This window comes from Notothenia coriiceps, unplaced genomic scaffold (genome assembly GCF_000735185.1).
Source record: "Notothenia coriiceps isolate Sejong01 unplaced genomic scaffold, NC01 NC01_scaffold00002399, whole genome shotgun sequence".
In the NCBI taxonomy this organism is placed as follows: Eukaryota; Metazoa; Chordata; class Actinopteri; order Perciformes; family Nototheniidae; genus Notothenia; species Notothenia coriiceps.
This window is the reverse complement of record NW_011335100.1, coordinates 141,525-165,213: the sequence shown is the minus strand read 5'-3', so window position 1 is coordinate 165,213 and position 23,689 is coordinate 141,525. Positions and strand designations below refer to the sequence as shown.

Sequence of the window (23,689 nt, the reverse complement as noted above, 5' to 3'; positions counted from 1 at the left end):
TAATTGCATCAACAACAGATACAGCCTCGGAAAATCTGCCGCCAACAGAGGATGCATTTCAACAAAGAGCAATGTTTCAGACAGCGATGGTGTCACAGCAAGGACACAAACCCTTGTTATGGAGTCCTATTGGCAAGGGGTGGATTGTCAGAGATGGGGCCATTCAACCAGTGCTATTTACAAAAACCCCAGCACCTACAGAAGTGAGAGACACTAGTCACTTGTATTGCAAAGATGCAAAGTGTGGAGAGAGTGGAAAGTGCCAGTGCCTCTCTGTTGGCCTTCCCTGTACGGGGTTCTGCACCTGCTGTGCAGAATGTAAACATGTGTCCCCTAACGTTTCTGAGGAACCTGACATTTAACATTATATTCTAGTATCTATATGCTTGACCTCTCACTGAATTATTTGATGAATTTTATACTGTACTTTGAATTAAGGTTCCAGTTTCAATAAAACCTGTACTATTTACACCTATGTTTTAGAGGCTTGCAATTTAGAACTAATACACTTCATTGTATTGGGTTACTCTTATTCTGACTATTTGGTGATGTAGTTCAGCCACCTGCTATTTCCCTCTCCAAATATAATGACCATCAGAGTGAGCATTCTTAACTTATAGGTTATTATGCCACTTATCCCCCATTCGGAATTTGACTGTCTCAGAGAAGAGGTAGGCCTATATCTAAAGAAATCTCATTTGCAATATAACTGTACCAGATATTTCCATACAACTACTGGTGTTCAATAGCACCCTAGACAATTCAGTAATGGTATATTTTTTATGGATTTCTGTTTTTCTGATAAATGAGAGAAAAAGTGATTGAGTCCTATGTTCCTATCACCAAAAATCACAATTTCCATCTAAACTAAAGCTAAGTTTACAGGACCATAATTCAGTATTTTTTTAGTTAAATAATTGTCTGACTATTTAGTGATGTAGGACAGCCACCTGGTTCATACCTCAGCAAATCTGAAGAGGAAAAGAGTTGTCATTCTCAAGTTATGGGCTTTTTTGTCACCTTTCCCATATTCAGCCTGGTCTAATTTGGCTCTTTTTCAGGGATTGGGGTAGTTATAAAGAACAACCCAAAAAACATTTTTTCCCCCAAAATAAAATTTGACAACAATCAATTTCATTAATGGGAGACCCTAAAGATAAGAAAAATCATTGTTGTCATTTGTTCTACCTCGGGTAGGGGTATCTCGAAAACTAAAGCCTTTTTTGAGGACTTGCTGCTGGACTATCTAGTATTGTTACACTGCAAATGTATCATTTACCAGCATCACAATCATTTCAAGTTACATAGACATGCTATGTATTTATCCATGCTAGCAGCAGGATTCTCTCTGCCCGGTCCTTGGGTCGGCCCATCACTTTGGTCCAGACTTAAATATCTCACTAACTATTGGATAGGCCAAGGATTTATGACGGAAATGTACGGTCCTTGGAGAATAAATGTTCCCCCGGACACGAAATGCATCATTATTTGCTAACTAGCTAATGTTAGCATACACGCTACACTCAGATGTAGTTGTTAACATTGAGTCAGCTTAAAAGTCCAGTGTTTAAGATTTTAGGGGAATTCATGTGAGAAATTATTCTATTACACTATCGAAAACTGTGGCTCTAGCGAGGGCCTTTCCTGCTTTGACCTTACCTTAAGGCCACCAGAGCTTCTCCAAGAAATTTGGAAAGGGAGGGCTAAGCTAAATGGTATTCACTTGGTTGCAATCTGCAACCTCACCACTAGGTGCTACTTCATCCTACCTAAACACTGGTCCTAATGTCATTTAGTTAGCATGTTGAAGTTAGCATCCAGCCTCACATAGCTGCTAACACAGGTCTTTTTGTAATGTACAGATACTCATCAAAAGTGTGATATGTAGGGTAGAAAACAACTGATGTTACAAAGAAGAAAAAGGCAAAGTAGTGAACTGCACCATTCTGAGCTAGTGCTTACCATAAACTATGACCTGAGTTTGCCTGGTTATGGTTGTTCCCACGATGGTGACGTTGCAGATGTACAGGCCAGTGTCTCTGACGTTGACGCTGTGGATGGTGAGGAAGCTAACAGCCTCTGTGGCGTGAGACAGAGCTTCACGAGAAGGCTTAGTGTCTTCCCTACTGTTCGGCTGGTGAGAGGAAATTACATTTAAGTTTTTATTTACTGGTGCCATTCATCATGACCAACTCTCGCTGCCTCATACCTGTTTGCGGGGGTAATACCACTTTATGTCCACTCCAGTGTCGAACTCCACCGACGCTGTGCAGTTGAGGGCCAGGGCCTCCCCCACTATCAGCTCCACTGGATCCTCAGGAAACAGCTTGACATCGTAAACCTGACTTCCTGTCCGGGAAAGAGAAAAAAGGGGGGAGGTAGAAACAGAGGGACAGAGGGAGGGGAGACAGTGATAGAGGTCACGGTGACATCGTCAGCAGTTTTTCCTTCCTCGCAGGACCAGAGGAAATGACTTTCCTCTGGACCAGCGAGGCCATCACACTACAAAGAATTAAGTCTCACAAGTTCACGTTATTTTCATTCCTCCTATAAGCTATATATCAGTGAAGAAAATTAATACATAGAAACTTTAATTCAAGATAAGACGGAAAAAAGCAAGAAAGCTCTGGACACCGGCCAGTGTCTCTGATATTCAAGCCACCTCTCTCTGCAGTCTCTGGAAATAACATGGGGTGTAAAAAAACAAGTATGCTGGCGATGTCTCTGCAGCAGACTGTGATTGCCTGATAGTTTAAACGCTCCATTAGCGTTCGAAGCGAAGACTCGCTCTCAGTTTCTCCTCTGACTGATGCTGATGTTACTTTTGGCCCAGCAGCGGTGGGTATGAGTTTCCTTTCACCCTCTGCAGTGAGAGGTGAATGATCTCACACAACATAAAAAAGAGCCTCTGGGCCCTCAGAGTTCATTCGCAATGAGAGTGATCCTCGTCATGAAATCTCTTCATCTTAGTTCCCTACAATTTAATTAAGCCTCCCATTCTCTTCCTCTTCATCTCATTTAATTCTGCTGACATAATGGCACACGACCTTGCATTAAAAAGGGATTTGTATTTTTTTTGGAGGAAACAATATTATGAAATTAAATCCATCAAATTGTCAGCATTAAGGCTTAATTGGCTGCCATGTAAAAAAAATGTTGACAGTGCAGTCAGCCTGGCACCACCTTTGATTTCCTTTCTAATTTCTGTTTCAACAAAAGTACAGCTTCAAATCTCATTAAAATATTTATACTGGGTCACGTTTGCTTTTGTAGCTGCCTAAGCTAAGGTGCGTGTGGTGGTCGTTAATGTTTTTGCTGAAACACAAGAGGAGATGATCAATTTGAACCTTTGGAGACATTATCTTTTTTGTACCTGTTGTGTGGAAAATGTAGCTAGGAGATTGATAGTCTTTGCCTCCTAGTGTTGCCCCACACAAAACTCCGATGAGCATTGGCACACTGGCCATGACGTTTCTGGGAATGGTCCAACCTCGCTTGTTGTCCCATGTCATCTTGTCGGTTTCTAGAGGCGTGGGATACTGAGATGACACACAATAAAGTAAATAATGAAATATTTGACAGCTTCAATTAGAGGAACACAGTGTGAGAAATCTGTGGTGAGTATACAAACCGCATGGAGAGTGACGTTCAGATCGGGCACCGTGACCAGGCATGGTACTATGACGTGGGTGGAGAAGTGGTTGATGAAAATGATCTCCATGTCGCTGCCTCTCTGGAGGAAGGGCTGCTCGGGGTCTGGGTGCAGATAGAAACAGGGAGGGAGCTGTTTAAGGGTAACCCTGATGCCAGCCGGGATAATGGCAGCGATTACTGAGATAACTTCATGAGCAGACAGCAATATATCTCACAGCGTCATAATGAACCCCATATAAAAGACAAGCCATATGTGGGAGACAGCTGAGAGGTGTTTCCTCCCCTAAACAGTGTTTGTATATCCCTTAAGCTGTGTGTTAGTGGACAAATATCTCTTGTTTTTCTTCCTTAACACCTCGATGTCTCTATTTGTCTGTAAATCAAAGCTGATGTTGCAAGAGGGCTCTGAGAGACATCACAGCCAGTGTGATACCAATTTTCATTATGATTATTATCACTACAACACCTTCTAGTCCCTAAGCAGGAGTGCAAAATCTCTTAGACTTTCCTGTCAATACTTTTGTACCGGAGACAGTGATGTTGTGGGACTACCTGCTCGGCTATTTTTCTTATTTCTCGTCTTCTCACGATAAGCCTTCTTATTATATTATTTTTTTTCTGCAGCAGTCAAAGCTATAACATCAATCATCTGCAAGGCCAAACAATGGGTCCGATCGAGAGGCTTATATTTGCCCTGCAGCGTCCTGAATAAACACAGGTTACAGAAACAATACACAATTCTTCTCAGTTTAAGTTCTTCACAATAAATCACTGCAGGTATTAGAGTGCAATCGGTTTTGTAAGAGGAGATGTCGCACCTGGGGCAAGAAGAGGGATATGAGCCTGGGTATGAGTGTGAAAAAGTGTGTGTCAGATGAAGTGTTTGTTGGTTTTAAATGAGCCTGTGTGAAGCAGATACAGTGCATTCATGCATGCGGGTCATACTGTACGCCCATGTGTTTTTATATGATAGTGTGCAGCAGAGACCAGGTGAAGGGGCGACGTCTGCCTGTCTAACTCAATCCACATGCGTCTCTTCTCCTCCCGCCACACGCTGGGTCTAATCTATGGCTGTGATTTCATCTGCTTCTGATCAGCCCCCTGGTTAGATCTGTGGAAACTGTTTTGGCACCTTGTCACAGGAGATAAACAGGCGTTTCACTTGAGTGGACTGGTCAGCAGGATTCCCTTACATGACAATCATCTGTCTCTCTGCAAATCTCCCTATCCCTTCCTCTATCTGCATTTCTCCCACAGCACACGGAGCGAGGCTAGGAAAAGGGAAGAGGGCTGAAATTTGTCTAAAAGAATGAAGGTAGGAATGATGCTTGGAATAATAATAACATATGAGACACATTGAAACCAGGAGAGAAAACATAAGTAGCCAATCTTATTGTGCCGGTCCTATCAGATTTGACACATGAAAAGTCTCTCGCAAAGATAAATCCACAGAAAGCTGCTGCTATATTTCAATATTAATAAATTGAAAGCGTATCGTTTCTCTAATTAGAAAAGGAAATGAGCTGCTAATTTCTACCACTATCAAACACTTTGCATCTCTAATTTCCGATAGACTAATCCTGCCCGCTTCCAGGTTGCTGCTGAGGCAAAGTCAACCATTTCCAGCTCTTATAACTTCAGTAATAAAGTTAAAAGAGATCTGTTTCAGTATGACACCTATTGATCTTTTAGGGTTGAACTGAAGGGTACACACAGACAAGCCAAAGAGCTGCCAAGGCAAGAGATCAAAAAGTATCTCTTAAACCACAGAAAAAGTTCAGGCAGCAAAATCTCCTCACAAACTGCAGACTCACTACTATATAAAATGGATTTCAAAAAAGGAGAGATAACTCATGATCAGTTCATGGTCTAAGTTGACTTACAAGGATTTTCCATTTTATTTTTCTTGCGTCAGCATACAGTATGTGTGGATTATTGGTGTGGGACTCACCCCTGACGAACACATAAACGCTGACGGCAGTGGTGCCGACGATGATGGCCTTGACATCCTTGTAGTAGCAGCGGTAGTAGCCCGTGTCTTTGGCCTGCGCCCCGTTCAGGATCAGCCTCTTGCAGTACGGCCTCCCGGGCTGCCCCGGACACTCGCTGACTAGGACCACCCTCGGCCCGGGGGTCCTGGGGGTCGGGAGCTGCGCCTGGCGGTCTGTTAGCTCCTGGCCCACCAGAGTCTGATCAGGCCAGGCCCAGGCCAGAGTGTGCTGCCCCCTGACACCACATGGGACATTTGGATTTAGAATCAGGTTCAGAGTGATAAATCATCAGCTTCTGGTCCAATTTCAAATAAAAGGATAGGTTAAAAACACACTTCAATATAATTATGGGTACCGGACATCTGTTTGGCCTACTTGTTCTCCCGTGTTTTTTCAGAACACATATGAGACGTATCAGTCTATGTTTTTGAAATTGGGGTTTTATATTTTGTTGTGTTTTTAAAAAAAATGACATTGTGTATGAGACTCTTTCAGTCTGTGGCTATAAGATAGATAGATAGATAGATAGATAGATAGATAGATAGATAGATAGATAGATAGATAGATAGATAGATAGATAGATAGATAGATAGATAGATGAAAAAAAAGAAAAAAAAATTAAGAAATACAAATTTCCAGTAACAAGTATAATGCAGTTTATTATTGTGCAAGAATGGATTATTCAATATTAAATAGAATATGAATGTAAAATGTCGAGTGGGATATTAAGTAAGGTTTTATTGTCTCGTGCTCTTACATTTTTTTCGGTTTTGTCTAAATGTATTTATGCTGCTTTTTCTAATTTATTGATCAACTCGTTGTTTTCAAATGTGCAATATAAATAAAATTGGATTGGATTGGATTTTAAGCCGATTTGAAAAGTTATGAACATATTGAAAGTATATTGTTATCTGTATTAATCACATTCTAACCCATAAGGCGTCGCAATAATTTGAATCAGAATATTTCCTTAATCCAGAGGAAATTTGGGTTGTGTAACAGTTCCTCAATTTTAGAAATAAAAAAATAAAAAGGTAATTTAAAAACATTGAATAAAATATGTATATAAACATAGGAAGTTAAAGTAACTTTTTGCACACTGTAGAAGTGTTTGTGTGACCGGAAACCAGTGTGTGAATGTTCATTTGTGTGGGTGTGAATTCCCTGTTTGCTCTATGCTTTGTCGCATAAATTCAGTTATAGTTGGACGTGGTAACCCGGAGGCTTTATGAGTGAGATTGAGTGGAATCATAATGGCTGTCTGAGAACTGATAGCTATGCTCTCAGCACCTGCAATCCCCTCTCTAACATGTATCTATAGTTCTCTAGAAACATTTGACATTGCAGATTACTAGAGTCGCTGGCCATGTGAGGTTTATATGCAAACAACTATTCAAGACATTCCAAAGGCATCATCAGCTTTCCAAAGACATCATGCACCACGGAGGAGGAAACGCTTAACGGAGTGACAGCTTGGCAGCAGGCAGCACAGCAGAGATCTCATAAGGATAAAGGACGCTTATTAAGGGGCTTTCATACCTCACTTAGACTCAGATTTAAATCAGTGTTGGCTGGGTTTTAGAACAAAAACGTTGCTGTTTCCAAAAGGACTCATCCATTTAATATATGGACTTGTGATGCACATTTATCAGCGTTGGAGGAACTGTTTAGTCTAAAATAGCAACAGTACCTATCATACTATATTTGAATAATATAGTGTAGGACCATACCTATATAAGGCATATTTATACTTTTTATTTTTCAAGATACCAAACAGATCATGCATTTTAGCCATTCCTCATTTCGCTCAATTTAACACTGTCTTTGCATGGGCTGATTCTGTGAGAACAGCACCATCTACAGGCCTGGCATATGTACTACAGCGTCTCCAGCGCTTTCGAACGGCAATGTCCGTGGCTGTCTCCTCCTGATTGGTGGAGTTGGCCCAATAGCCGTAGCGCCACTTCTGTGACGTCATAGAAGTGTTCAAATCTGGATCAGTCTGTATCAGATCCGTTGCAGCCCCTTTTTAAGAGATTTTGGTATGAAGGAAAATAGAGAGGGTTGTGTTTTCTGACACTTGGTGAGTTCCCTGGAACACCGGGGACACATATTTATGTATAAAAGACGTACAAAAGTGCATTTTGCATGATAGGTCACCTGAATAATCAAGTAAAAGCCCTGCACTGAAAGCGTTATTAAAGTAAAAGTGCCAAGGGGTTTATAGCTAAATTAACTTGAGGTATCAAACTTTGTTCTGAGTTTTGCTCTTTTATATTCAAAAATGTATCAGCCAATTGATCTCTCTCATACAAACCACAAATGAGAGCAGCACGGACACACACCTGCATGTAATAGTGAGTGTTTGGTGGACAGGAATCACTAGGTCGTCTTTGGAGCTGTCAAGGATGGGTGGAGTCATAGAAAAGCCAATCACCAGACCTGAGGGAGCAAACAAGGCATTAGATTCATGTTACACAGATTACAGCCAGGACCTACATGTCAGAGCTGCCGGTATGCTGTCAAATCTCCCAAACACATCTGTAGCCTGAAATATGACACGACAGCAGCTCAGACGGCACATTGTTTATTACATTTACAAGCTGTAAGGCAAAGCACTAGGTTCCTGATACTGTGAAACACACAGAACAGAGAAATGATGGCCATAATGCTGCTCGGAGCCTGTTTCCACCTCTGGAAAAGCCCATTTGCCCCTTGATTCATTGCCTTTCACCTCACCTACTCAAGCTGGGTTAATATGGCCGGCTCAGAATATCATTACTGTCCCAGATTTTCCTCAGGGTGCAATAAGCGTCAGACTCCAAACCTACAGTTTATCATATAGAAAGTGTCATCATCACTTATGTCCCACCTGGATCTCATTAGAGCTGAAAAGGCACACAGTGCAATACCTGAGAGGGTGAAGGAGAGGCTTTATGGGCGTTTTCTATAGCATAGGAAACAAAGGAAGGAAAACAACCTCTAAATGCAATGTAATGTCTTTTTTTAACATTGTAATCTTTATTCTCTTTTTCACATTACTTTGTTAAATTATTGACACACAAATGTAGAGCATGTGTAATTCAGACAACAGGCTAAACGACAGACAGACCAAACGGAGGAGCAGCGAGAATGATTTCACAACAGTCAGTCGTGACCTGCTGCCAATCAAAACCCGGAGCGCCGGACAGCTGTGATTCTTGTAAACAAGCCTCATTCCTCCAACACATCCTGCTGCCCTGGGAGCACAATAGAGCAAGGTTTTCCTCATGTAAATATTTTGTTAATCCTGTTTACAGTAAAAGGCTGATCCCAATGGAAGGAGACTCATCAGCCTCGGCTACCTCCAATATTGAAGGAGCTCCCAGATAGCACTAACTGTGAGACTGTCTTGAGTTCAGTAAAGTATTGACATAAGAAACTTTAACACAATGGAAAAAGTTTTTTCCACCTTTTCTTGACCCGTTTTGTGTATTTCTTCTTCCTTGAGACTTTCCGAATGACTTGAACACAATGCTTTTATTGAAAATGATTTGCATGACAATAACCAAGGTCAGGTTTTTGCTGCACTGATGAAATAGTTTTCTTCTCTGAGCCAATTAAATGAAGAAACTGTATTCAAATATATAGAAAATGCAATATAATGAGACAAACGTTTAGACAAGAAACTTGATAAGTTTGCTTTTTACATCAATATTTTATAAATGTATTTTTTAGAATAGTTATAGTTTTCCTGTTGATATGAGAAGATGATAAGATCAAACACTCTTATGAATGTCTGTACTCCCATTTGATGTAGATGTATTGATAATATGTACAGTATAAATGTAAATGTTTAATCAGTTTAATGCAGACTAATGTACATGTCTTGTGCTGTCGGAGTGACTCTGCCGGTTGCCTGGCAACCTCACCGTATCGACAACACTAGGGATTACGTTTTTTTTGTTGGGATTAGACAAACGAGATAAACAACGTGTTAATTAGAGAGCTTTAGGGGTGCTGTTAGTTCAATCCACAGATTTGACACATCAAAGTCTGTTTATAGGTGTTAGGGAGAACTACTTCAGATGTGAAGAAAGTTTTATAAGTCCTTTTGTGTCTCAAGTGGAGGCTGCGCAGAGTCTGATAAAAAATAAAACACTCTCATGCTCAAGGGGTGATGTTCCCATCGTTAGCAGGAATGTTTGGAGAGATTTGGATAATTTAACAGATTTGGTTTGCCAATTAAGTTAAAGAAATGCGTATGACAATTTTACACAGACACTATCCGTTCAATGAATTAGTTCCCAATTTGAGTTACCCTTTATGTTCCTTGTGCATTAATGAGGTTCATTACATGTCAGCCAACATTGTCAGATGATCTCAGGATTTTAAGTGGTTTATATCTTTGTTGTGAGTATCTTTGAAAGGTAAGAACAATGTGTGTAATAAAGAATTCTATGCTGCATCAACCTTTGTCATTTCTTATTATTATTGGCTTTTTTCATCTCATCTGTGTCTGTCATATATTGAACTATAGTGCTTTATTGCCACAGGTGTTGAACGTCTTTCTTACAATATATTGATCACATTGCAAATATATGTTTTGATCTCCGCTGGGGATTACAACTGTGTCAACAAAACCAGATAGCATTATGTGTTTCTGTCTTTGCTCGGATAGTAAAAGTGATCATAATGCAAATATAGAACCATGAATGTGAACCAGGACAGCTGATATCGTCATTCTGACAGAAAACAAACACACAACACTAAAGTGGGAAGTTTTGGTCAGTCCATGAATCATTCCTAGCTTGACTCCCAGCAGGGTATTCCTTCCTTACCCTCACAGAGATCTTTAACTCCAGAGGAGAAGCAATGTTTTCCCAACATATTGTCTCAGCTCAGATGTGAACCCGCGACCAGCTTCAAGCCCATCGCCACAACACAGCTTCTTCCTCACACCTGAAATACAGTGAAGCTACACTAGGCTGTGTAACATAAACACACACAGAGGTCGACACAGAGTCCTCCAAGAGCTACGGACAAGGGGAAAGTGTGAAAGGAAATTCCTCTCAGAATAGCTTACATCTTCACTATTATTGGAACAGCACATTTCCTTCACACGCTCAAGGAGGAGAACGAGAGCGATCATACAGATAAGCGCTGGAACACAACTTCTATAAAGTTCTCTTCCTGTATAGACTGAAGACCCAACTTGGGAGGTTTTTAATTTCTGCATAGCATTACAATTCCAGCCATAGCGACGCCTTGAACTACAGCGTACACTACACTTGTCCGTACCATTTACTAAGTGCTGCGTACAGTATGCCGCGCAGTTCTTTTTGCGTGCTGCCATTTTTTTTTTTGTCTTGAACACTATTATATGACAGATGTGTTCTTATAATGAGTTTATTATCCACTCAGTTAAATGGAACTTTGATTGAGTTTGTACAAAACAACATGCCGTATCATGCAGTGGAAATGCTTTTGAAAGATAAAATGGTTATTTTGTATAATCTAAGGACTCATCTCCCAGACAAGGCACTATTAACATAAAGTCTGTTCAACAGTTAATACATATTATTATGGGAACATATAAAAGAAAACAGTGTTGTGACAGGGTTTTCCTCCCGAGAGACGTGCAGAGTGATGAATTCTGCGCTAAATCGCTAGTCTCCATGATGGATGCTTCCCTCACAATCAGTGCAGAGATCTCACTCTGACAGACAGGATGCAAATTGTAAATGTTTTTAAAATGCCATGATTGACTGGCATGCCCTGAGAGACAACACATCAAGATTCTGGAGGTGTATGGTGGGAGGGAAGCTGGAAAAAGATGTAGTTGCTATTAAGGGAAGATTTCAGCTTCTGTTATTTGAAATGCTTAAGTATAACAAGATGGATCTATCCCAGCACGGCAAGAGTGTCTCACAACGGAGGGCAGAAGAAAGACATTACACACACAGAGAGAGTCCAGCTAAAAGCTCTTTGTAGCCACAGATCATTCAAACTAATGCAATGCATGACAAATGTCCTCTGGGTTTGAGGCTAATGTGCGCCACATTACTTATCAGGACTTTAGATCTCCTATATATCGCTTGTCATTCTAAGTGACTCTCTCATAATTGCCGAAGGAGGTGCTGGAAAGTCAGAAGTTAATATGTGCTGGGTTACATATGGCTGCTGGCCAAAAGCTCTCTGCTGTTTGGACACTTCAGATTGATGAGAGGTTTGGGGCGTGGGCTTTTCTAAACCCTAATGTAGATGACTCTCACCCATGATGCTCCAGGAGCTCCTTCCCTCCCATATTACACAATAATGAAAAGCTGTTGTGCCAAATGTCAGAGTCTTCCATATGGATGTTCTGTATAATGTTTACACCACGTTTTCAAACTGTGAGACACCAGATATGAAGGCATGTCGCCCTGTCAGCAGAATTTAGGGTTTGTAAAAATATATAATCCCATTAGCAATCGTTTGCACTTGTCAAATATAATTAAAAGCACACGTTGCACCGATGTACAGCTATGTGAGGGAATGCCAAGGAAAACCAAACAAATCAATTCTTGCAAGTTCATGGCCGATAGCATATCTAAACACATTTTCCTGCTCTGACCTTTCATGCTGCGTTTCTTGACAGATTGTTATGACTGTTATCACTCAGTTCGCTCATTTATCTTAGTATGCGTTCAACAGCTCTCCACGAATGGTGCAAGCCTTTTTAGCTGCAGGACTGTCAGCACAAACTAAATGTGGAGGTGGAGAGTGAGTAAGAGCTGCGGCTGTTACACTTCTGTACTCAGACCTGCAGCATTAAAATCAAAGTGAGTACACGGTAAGTGTAGTTACCTCAGATAAAATGTTACAGTTCATTGTCGTGATGAAACTGAACAGACTTTAATTCTTTCACTTACGAGTTATGTTTTCGGCTCATTTCCTGATCAGGTTTGTCCGTCAGCAGAATAACGGAAACCTCCTGAATCTTGGATCCTGCTTGAGTTGTGTAATAGATCACAGTGAACATATTGCCTGCATTATCTTTGTCAGTGTTTTGTTTTCCTTGCAAAATGAAGATTGATTTGAAAATCGTGTTTATCTTGGACAAAAATAAATGGAGAGTCAATGTTTAATATAGCACAACATAGGCTGGTATAAAAAGTCTGATAATAGTTTTTTTAATAACAGACGGCAATGGATAAAGGGTCAGAAAACCAATTGAATGTTATGCCAATTGGTTTGCAGTAATGTGATGTGTATTTGTTGAAAATGACTGTTATTCTGAGGCTAACAACATCTGACGGATCAACATGTATCCATTTGAAATTATTGCTGGCTTGAAATACTGGACAATTGGCTTGTTGGCAACACCCGTACTAATGTGAACATGGGGCAGAGAGCCAAAATAATATTTGAGCTTGGTTCCCCACTTTTTCCCATGCATTCCAGCTGGTGGTGCAGAGATAAGCGGCAGCTTTGGGTGATTAAGTCCATCCAACAAAAAGCAACATCACATTTGAACCTACAAAGATAATACTCAATATTTCCAAAGTTATCTCTCTCGCTCTGTCATACTATGATTACACAGGGCATAAACACACACTTTAAGATGTTTAAAATCCTTCACACAGATACACTGTGCATTAATGGCTCTCTTGTAGCCATTGTGTTTAAAGATCTTGAAATTACAATTATGCAATCCCTATAAACCTTGAGATTTAGCTCATTGTGAACGCAATGGCTGACACTTTCACCGATTGTAAAAGATAATTCAGTAATTATCAAGATATTTATTTTTGAAATGAACTTTTCATTGGCATTCGTTTGACAAAGTTATTTCTCAGAAAACACTCATCCTGTCCTTCTAAAAACTTGACATTGCTAACAGCAACTTCTCTGTTAATGTGAGAGGTAGTAATGTGTGTACCCTGCACTGGCTCCAGCTCGATCTGCCAGGCAAAAATGAAGTTTGAGTGGCCTAAAAAAACATTTCACACTGATCTTTCTTCATTATAGCATTACAATAATTACATGGAGTGGTTGTGTGCTTTGGTAGGTAAAATGTAGTTCATATAAGGATGAAGGGGTAAAGAGGGTTTAGCCATGCAAACCATGTGACAGCGATGATAAAGAGATGGCTACATTGGACACATGGGTTCACACAGATGTCTTTAAGACTTGTTCGCTGTTGCATGCCTCTATCATGATAGACGTGCCAGATGTATATGTGACATAAGTGCCAGAAGTTCTGTTCCCTGTGTCTGACCACTCTGCATGTGCATCACGCTGCACTTTGATGTTTCGGCTCCACATGCCTGGTTGACAGGCAGAAAGGAGGTGTGACTCGCTACTTGTCAATTGAAGTGTTCAAACAGCATGCCAGAGGAACATCAGAAGTAGCTCTTTATATATACTTTGGTCTGAATGTCCAGAATACAGAGAAGTGCAGACTGATGCAACAATTCAGTGCTGTAAAACATGGCAAAGATTTAAGAGAAAGGCCAAAAAGACAAAAGGTTAACCCAAATTGTTTTCGGATTATTGTAACCTCCTGCAAAATAAGTGCAGATGCAACCCAAACCTGACATTTCCATGCTTACATTTGGCATTTAAACTGCAAAATGAGTCAATATAGCCCCAGAATTAAAGGTCTAAAATGACATCTTGTGATTTAAATTGTTTTATTTTGTCACTAGAAGTTATGCAATATATGAAGATGTGTACCACTGTATGAACAGTATGGCTGCAATTAATGATTATGTTAGTTAACGATTCATTTTGTTCACGATTAATCATACATCAAAATAGATTGTCATTATTTTTCAGTTGATATACCAATGTCTGCAGCTCTTCAACATATTTGCAGCCAGAGCCAGCAGGCAGATGTTCAAGGTTCAAGGTTCTTTATTTAGCCATACGAACATAGCTACAGTGTAGTTATGCCGATGACAATCTTGTGTCACAGGCTTCTCCAACAGTGCAACACAAAACACATGTTACAATCGGACTGAAGCCGGCTAGCCATTTCTCATTGTTTCCTGTCTTTATGCTAAGCTAAGCTAATGTGCTACTGGCTTTAGGTCCATATCTACTCCACAGATATGAGATTGGTCTTTGTCTTATCCAACCCCCGGAAAGAACATGATTGCATTTTTTTTTTTTAGCCGAAGTATTCCAAAAAGAAAAAACAGTGAACTACTGCAGCCTATTCTTTCTAAAATGCAGTAGAATCACAAAAATCAAACGAGTTTTCGATCAACATGTTCCCTTGCTTGGTGATGTCTAGAGTAGTGTCTGGTTGAGCAGAGAGTGTATGAAATGTTTCAAACAACAACACACCAGCGATCGATTCTCAAGCAAGAAACAGTGATTTTCAAGTAAACGTATCTCTGCATTTACAGAGGCAATCATATTTTTTTTTCATGAATGTAATACATGGTTGTTTTGACAGAGGTTGGGGTTGGGGTAAAATGAAAGGTCTAATTGCTCAAGTAGAGGGAAGTACATTTGTATCTGTGTATGTACACTCATCTTATCCTTTGCTGACCTCTGTTCATGGCTCATACTGTCGGGAAGTAGTGAAGCTGAACTTACCAGCCTATGGAGGCCACCTGCTGACTAAAGATAAATCACACACACACACACACACACACACACACACACACACACACACACACACACACACCAATGTCACCAGGCACTTTAAGCCATTAAAACATGTACAGAACCTCTGAAAGCAGACAGATAGGAGGCAGTCAGGAGTTGAGAGCATGAAAGGCATGAAGACGAAGGCTCCTCTCTCCACGCGTACGGCACACAGGACACATTAAAGCTTTGTGTGAAAAGGCAGCGCAATGTTTTTCATTTGGAGCAAATTTCCTGTTTTCTTTATCATGTTCACGCTGCTCCCACTTCCTTTTTTCATTGACGGTGAAGGAGATGTTGCCGTTAGTGTTTCCTCGCTCCACTGTAGTTTTGTCTCTGATCAGTCATGTGACAGGAACAGGAAGGAGGAACCTTGCGCAAACAAATAACATTTCTGTCAGTCTCATTTTGGCAGAAAGGATGCGACATAGAAGGCTATAAAAAACAGATGTAGGTTTTCACAGAAGTAGAAATTGTAAGGTGCTTTTGCTATTGATTTATAAATGACTGAAAGAGCTGTTGAAATGTTTCCATGGACACAGTTTTGACTTCCCTTCCCTCAGGGATAAACACACTTAAACTAAACGAGAACTGAATTGTACTTTTATTTGAAGAGTAACATGTAGGTGACAGTAAGCTCCAGTCATTTCAGTGACACAGTATCTGGCAAGGGGGCAAGGCTGGGGAACTCTGAAATAGCCCTGAATGTCCGGTGACGGACGAGAGGCCATGCAGGCCATGGAGCAGACCTGCACTCTGGATGTGGAGTCAGCCGGCCTCAGGCTATAACACACTCCCTCTTTCTCTCTCCCCGAATGAAATAAAGTCCACTTCCTCTGTCATCTGGACACAAGGCCAGGCCATAGGCAGGCGACAGACTGACTGGCAGCACAGCTTTGATTTCATTGTTACTACGGAGGACGGTGACATCCACTGCGTCCCTGTCCTCTCCACTATAGTGGGAGTTAGGCCTTTCCAACATCCTGCCAGAGGAGGGTTGCAAAATTAAGGATGCAACGACAAGCCATCTGGTCCAGCTTCCTATGTGTTAAACCTCTGTCCCTGACCAAATCTTCCTGTACCTGCCTCACAGGCACACCGGACAACTAAAACTCTTCCTCTGTGGCAACCCAATCTTTCGCATGTCATCATTTTTATCTTTGAGAAATTGTTTCCCCTGCTGAGCAGTGTGGTAAATGGTTTGCCCTGGCTTTTAACAATGACGATGTTGTTGTGACACACCAATTACGTATGGCACTACTTCTATTCTTTGATTGTATTTACTTGTACTATTTTATCTGTTTTATTGTGTTGCATTGTTGGAAGACCTAAGATTTTCATCGACATAATTGCACTGTAGCCATGTACGAATGACAGCAAAAGCCTTGAATCTTGAATTACGTCTCTTTTATTACAAGCAAATGCCAAAGGTTAGCACAGTCCACGCCTGCTGTGATGGTTTTTAAGCTCCTGAGATTCATGCTGCGACTGTTCAGAGGTCAAGCTTTGAGGAGCCCCATTACTGTGCTTGTTACCTAATTCCTGGAGATTCAGGCCATAAACAAGTCTCTGCTGCCGCGTCAGATGTCCCTGTGAGCTAAATCACGGTGGCCTCTTAAGTTGCAGAAAACAAGGTCAAAGTAAGGAGTGCCGGGTCAACACTTATGGTGCTGAATGCCTAAAGGGAGGGAAGCTGGCAATTTCCTCAGGCTTTGCCAAAGGACTCTTTCCCATGAACATCAAGCAACCTTCAATAACAAGCCAAAAGGCATAAGTGACCACCGAAATGCTACAGAGACTTCTATGTCACAACCCTATAGACACACATCTGCCTAGGGCCGAGTGGCAATTTGAACGTAATTGTTGTGGCTCTCGTTAAACTGATAAGTGCTATAAATGATGCTTGTTTCTAAGCAACGCAAGCACTTTGGAGTGTTGTAATATCAGTGCAACAAGATCAAGTTTCTACCTTCTTAGTGTGGAGTGATCACACAACAAAGGCAAGAGATGCTACAACACACAGTCCCTCTAGAGTTACTTTCAATAAATATATTTTCACCACAGGTTCTGAATTCACCATAACTGGCCTTTCAATAGCATGTCAAGAGAACTTTTTAAGTCAACACCAAGGAAATAATTTGAAGCTGTGAATACATAACTCCTAGTAATTTTGGACAGCCTCATTTGTAGATTAACCCACCTCCCTGTCTAATGAAATCCGACCAGTACTTTCTTGTCAAGATTTAAAAGGAATAGGAACATGTGCAGCAGTCCTTGTGATCATTTTGTGTAACAACTAACAGCAGCACTGACATATAAATGATTTCATCTTTGTGCAAACTCTCACCAAATCATGGATGTGCTCATTCAGTCATTGAGGTATTGCTGAGTTACTCATTACATTAGTTTCGGAATGCCTTTGTGCTCTACAAGCTGCAGTATGAAACTCAGGCCAGTGTGAAAATGATAGAACTGACAGAGACAGACAATCAATAGGTTAAACCTCATCGGCATGGTAATTATTCCAAGTGTGGGAGAGTGTTCTAAGAATGCTAATAAACTTGTACTTTGTTGGAGGAGAGCGGCAGCTGCTGTCTGAAAAAGTGAGCCTTTATCTCATATTTAAATTGTATCATGTCTCCCCCCCTGTCAATGATGGACAACTTTCCAGCCCGCCTTTGAGTGTGGCCAACGATGCCAAACAAATCATTTTCTTTCTAGCATAACTCAGCCTTAAGTTTGGCATGATGTACTTTGGCATATCAGCAGTTTAAGATACATTAGCATGCTAAGATGCTCACAATGACAATGCTAACATGCAAGTGTTTTGCAGGGATGATGTTAACAATTATTTACTTACATGTTGTGTGTAAGCATGGTTTGATTTGCTTTTTGTCAGTAAACATAACATCCAGCTGCGGCTGTTGGGAATGTCATGTATTCATTCACAAACAAAGTAGAGGACACATTTTGACCTGATAGATTAAAAGTTAGTGAATTAATAATGCATCCCAAGAGAAACAGGAATGTCTGTGCCAATTCCATAGCATGCATCCAATAATTGGCAAGTAATTTAACCCTCCTGTTATCCCTGGGGTCAATTTGACCCCATTCAATGTTTAACGTATCTAAAAAAAATGGTTCACATTATATTTTTTGTTTAGTATTTCATGACTTTTCCTAATTTAGTGAGGACTAATGGGTAAATGTCCTGTACGCACTTTGCACGCATCAATTTGACCCCAGGCTGTTTTATTAATATAAAACATATAAACATTTCAATATTTTACACATATTTGTGTTGATTGTGTAGGACGATATTGAGGTGACTATTACATGCAAATATATCATTGTAAAACAAAACTACCCTCTGCTTTAGTTATTAGTCCTTTAACAACATCAAAAAGATCTTAATTTAACATTTTATTTCAATCAGTGACATTTTATGGTGATTTATATATTGTTTGACACTCGCATATTAATTCTGGATGTATAAAGGGCTCTGTGGGGAGGAAGGTTGGGGTCATGTTTTATTTAAATCGTTATTTAGGTGGTCAACTAAGATACCACAATTCATATTGTTATTCAACCAAAAGCCAACAATCTAAACCTTATGGTGGCACAAGAGAAAAGGATAAACAAAAGTAGTGGACTCAACCCCTGTGAGAACATGAAGGTAGGTACAACATTTCACGACAATCCACGCAGTAATAGACCAAAGTGAAGCGACTAACAGACACACTTTTCCACACATAGTGCCATGCAGCTAGCAGGCAGCTACTGTAGCATGGCTAATATCTGGGCACAGAAAACTTGTAGGGATCAAAAATATGAAAACAAAAATACCACAGATGGTTTGAATCAACCATCTAACACCAACTGACACATATTTGGCTTTTACTGCAGATTCCTGGTGTTGAAAGAGCTTATCTCTCAGCTCTAGTCAAGTTTATGGTTGTGTTTTTTTGCATGATGAGAAAGTGAGTGACCAGGCATCCAAATAAATGCCCAAGGGGGGCCCCGCTACTTCATGGCAGTGATAAGTGAGGCACCGGACTCCTTATTTATTTAGATTTTACTGCTTCCCACACGGGTCAGCAGCAGCATTCCTCTCATCCGAGCTGATATCCAGCTGATAGAACCGGGACAGGAACCGAGGTTCCGCTCTTCGGAGTCCTGAGGTTGAATCTTGAGATCAGCGCTGAGGATAGGGGGATATTGTTGGCTATAATAACTCAACCTCTATAAGTGGACGACTAGAATAATACCCAGAATTGAGACTCAGATTTCGGGGATGATCTGATCAAGCGGAGGTATGCGTACAGAAAACACTGTGCTAAAAGCAATATCAACACTATGCACCCAAGACACAGAGAAAGCCAAAGATCATCCAGCTCTAGAGCTCAGCTTTAGAAGAAGGGAAAATGGTTCACTGCATTCATGTGTGACTGGGAAGATTTTCAATAGCCAATTATACTGCAACAAAAACAAGGAAATTAAAGAGGAGATGAATCAATCAGTGATTAACAATTAATTTCAAAAGTATCTTGTGCCAGCTGAGCTGCACCAAGATGTCTTTCTTATTATGAGACAGAATTTCTGTGGCTGTGTAATAAATGTTTTGGAATCACCGTAATTCAAACCAGAGGCAGCGTGACAGGAAGATGGTAGCAAATTGCTCCGGGTGAAATCTTCAAGTTTCATAAATGCAGCTGCTGTGTAAATGATACCCCCCAACCCCACACACACACTCCCTTTCCACCGACAATGAAAATGAATTCTGGGTTCAGGTTTGCAATCCACTCTCCCTCAATCTCCCCCTCTGATCATAATGATGCTTGCACGAAATTCTGACTCAGTAGTCTCATTTTAATGTCACACATTAGTTTTTCGTTTGGGGGTTAAAAGGGTTAGGAAAATCCTTCAGAGTAAAGACGTGAGATGTGATTTGAATTCCACAGGAGATCATTTTTTATGACGATAATTAATCCTTTTGAAACAAGATTTTAAAAGAGGGCCTTGTATATTTAATAAACCATTCTAAAAAGCAGAAGAGACACTAGGTCAATTGCTGCATTCAAGGTCCATCTTCTGAATCTTGGAGTGTGTTCATGCTCTGCAAATTAAACTGACTGAAAATAAACATTTTTAATTAAAATTGAAATAGCCATTGTTTCAGCACTACATTCAACCCTCAAATAAGGCTGTGTGGTGCTGGGCAAAATGCTGCAATATTTCATCAGGACATGGCCTCTTTCTGTCACACCTCTGTCTTAATGGGGAATGCAACCTCACAGGTACATACTGTGAGATCTTAATTAATGAATCTGTTATGAAGCTGGACGTTGTTTCTGTCTCCAGGATACTTCTGGGATATTGTGCTTCTCCTAAGTGTGTTCAACATTGACTGAGAAAGATTGGGGCCCTTCATGGTTGAGCTACCCGGGCTGCCAATAAGTCTCTCTACAGATAACAATCGCTAATAGGCACATCAGCTCTGTGTGACAACAGACATTTCAAACAGAGCTTTACTAAGGTACACATTGTGGATGAATTAGAAACCATTATGTGAATGTTTAATGAGTTTTGACTTGGTGTTGAATACTTCAAAAGTTTAAATACAGCCATAAAAGGTCATAAGGTGATAAATGATGAGAAACTTCAGAATATATTTGGTGCTCATTAATAAATAAAATATTACTTTTCCTGAGGGCAGCAATTATTCCTCATTCACAGAGTTTATCTGTTCCTTCAAATATACGTGACCCACCCAAGGAAGCTTAAGGAGATAGAGAACATCCCTCCACCCTGGAGTCAAAATGTACCATATGGCGCCTCTCACAAAATATTCCCTGTTCTTTATGAACAGCTGTTCCCCAGCTATCAGTGATGAACAACTCAAACATACATATTCAGTCACTGGGAAAAACAGTGTCAGCCATACTCCCAGATAACAACATTTATCAGAGGGCCCTGTTTCTGCTATGAAATATTACAATAAAAACAATGTGCTTTAGTCTCAGCTGTGAATGTTCTAGCAACACAAGTGACTACAAAGTACATTTGGAGGCAGATCACGCTGACAATAACCCCAAATGTCTCCAAACGAGTTGGTTTGTACTGGATACAAGTGACTTTCTCTCACATAATACTGTTTTAACAATTTTAGATTACATAAAGACACCACTCTGGGAGATTTTAAGGGACCTTCACATGTCAGTCTAGCCAGCTCTCCTCCCACTCTGCCTCTTACCTACTACTGTAAAAAAAAAGCCCTTACCCATAAGTTAAGTCATTCAAAGTCATCATAACAGATATGATCTATTATTTGTTTCTCATTGTGAGTTTAGCATCAACAATTAACAGCTGCATCTGTATCCAACACAACAACAGCATGCCTCCCTCTAGTGCCTATCTGGATGTAGACTTGGAGACTCCCACTGGGCTCCTTATTAATTCAGTCCCATATGGAGAGGCAAACTTTCAATCATGTAGGAGTGATAAATGATAATGCAATGTGTGTGCACTGGGACTGAGGGGATTGAAAGCAGGCAAACGCGAATGCATTCCCTGTTTCTGATTGAATATAATTCATGAGTTATAACATGTTGAAATGTCCCACTGCGTTTTAAATGTATAAAAGAGGAGGAAATCAGAAAAGTTCAGGATCTACATGCTTCAGATTGACACCGCAGTTTAACGTGGATAAAACGCTTAGGCTAGAAATAAAACTTAATTAAGCTCAGAAAGAACATGTATCGAAAGTCAGTGTCAACAGTCAGCTCATAAAAGTTAAGCGCTCAAAACTTTTAAGGTAAAAGTTTCCTCACCTGAGGCATATGCTATTCCAATCAAAGTCCGACAGAAAAGCGTAACATCTGTCTTCATCTCCAGATCTCCGGTCCAGGAGCGCAGAAGCTTGCGCGGTGTTTCTTAAAAAGTCGTTAGTTTGCCTGCTGGTGGACACAGTGGAGATGGGGTGTGAATGAATGTCCATGGATGGAGGGAAAACTCAGGTGAACCTCGGCCAACCGATGCCTGTCTGTAGGCTACTGTGCACACAGAGCTCAGCCCAAATGCTGAGGAAAAAGAACAAACTATTCTAACCCCGTTTTGTCCAAAGGATGCACAAGGCACTGAATGGGATTTACAACGATTTCCCTTTCCCTTGCTCGTCACTGGAGCGCATGCACACCCACCCATCCAGTTCACAAAACAAGGGGAATAGGAGGTGTGTGTTTGTGTGTGTGCTGTTGGGGGGGGGGGGGGGTCCCGAACATCCATGACACATTTCGCTCCCTGCTGGATCCCATTCATTTCATCCACTGTGTTAAAGACCTTTAGGCATTGGTGGAATGTAGAACTTCCATTGTATGCAACGTTATACTTTTACTAAACTACACCAACGATAGACATATATACTCCAATTCATTACATGTATCTGACCTCTTAAAATAGCTTTTAGATTACATTTTTTTCATCCCCTCCCCGTCCAGTTACAACCATGGATCTACACATTTTCTGAGCTTTCCTGACAGGAAGGATGAAGTGTTCCTTTTAGAAATAAATCTCCTTCTTAAGTAAAAAAAAAATACATTTTGAAGCCCCCTTGGATTAGCTTGAAAATGCATCGTCAGAAAGCTGTAAACAGGGCTGTTTTTTTCTCTGAGCTTAAGAAAAGTTTGTTTTTTTAGAGATACTTGGTTTTAACAGGACGGTGGCACTGCAAAAATAATGTTAATCTCACAGAATATGATCCTACCCATTACCCAACAATATATAAAGAGTTAGCACAACCTTAAACAACTACAGTGTAAAACATAGAAATCAAGGCAGCAGTAATCATAATTCAAAGACATCATAAGTAAATATCTGATAGGGAATTTTTTCTGCATATTATGTTTGATTACTTAGGATATTTGCTGATCAAACATTACCTAGATAAGGTTTAAAATGCAGGGCTTTTACTTGTAGTGTCTCGTATTCCTACTAGTATTTACTCAAGTAAAGTATCTGAATACTAACAGTGAATAGATAATTACAGGATGCATTATACACTAACTTCCAAGTTAACAGAATGCATGACTCTGTACGGGAGCTGTAATGTGTTGCTTATGTGCAGACTGTGTGCAATACATTCATTTTCATTTCATGGACCTTTCAAACCACTTAAATACCTCCTGACAGCCATTCAAAAGCTCAGCAGATAATCCTAATGCCATCAGAAATTCCCATAAAGCCACCACAGGAGTACAGCAGTGTCATCGAGGAAGTTAACAAAACATCAGCCTCTGCAGGAATATTAAAGACTCTGTCAGGATTCTTTCTCCTCTGGTCGCCGGTCTTTAATCCACACGATAATACTTCTCTTAAAGCTTCTGACCCCATAATGTCAATACAATATTATCTGTTGGGGTCAAATG

The 23,689-nt window shown here is 40.4% G+C and overlaps 1 protein-coding gene across 1 annotated transcript; it reads right to left on the bottom strand.

The window, feature by feature from the left end:
* Positions 1-1,962: 1,962 nt before the first annotated feature.
* Positions 1,963-22,454, bottom strand: LOC104967537 (vascular endothelial growth factor receptor 3-like; the record flags this gene model as incomplete). Its single annotated transcript, XM_010797029.1, has 7 exons — positions 22,097-22,454; positions 7,991-8,087; positions 5,606-5,880; positions 3,632-3,756; positions 3,374-3,539; positions 2,210-2,349; positions 1,963-2,134 (listed from the first exon to the last, which is right to left on the bottom strand). Coding segments are annotated over exons 1-7 (1,033 nt in total), but the record flags the coding sequence as incomplete, so codon positions are not given.
* Positions 22,455-23,689: the final 1,235 nt, after the last annotated feature.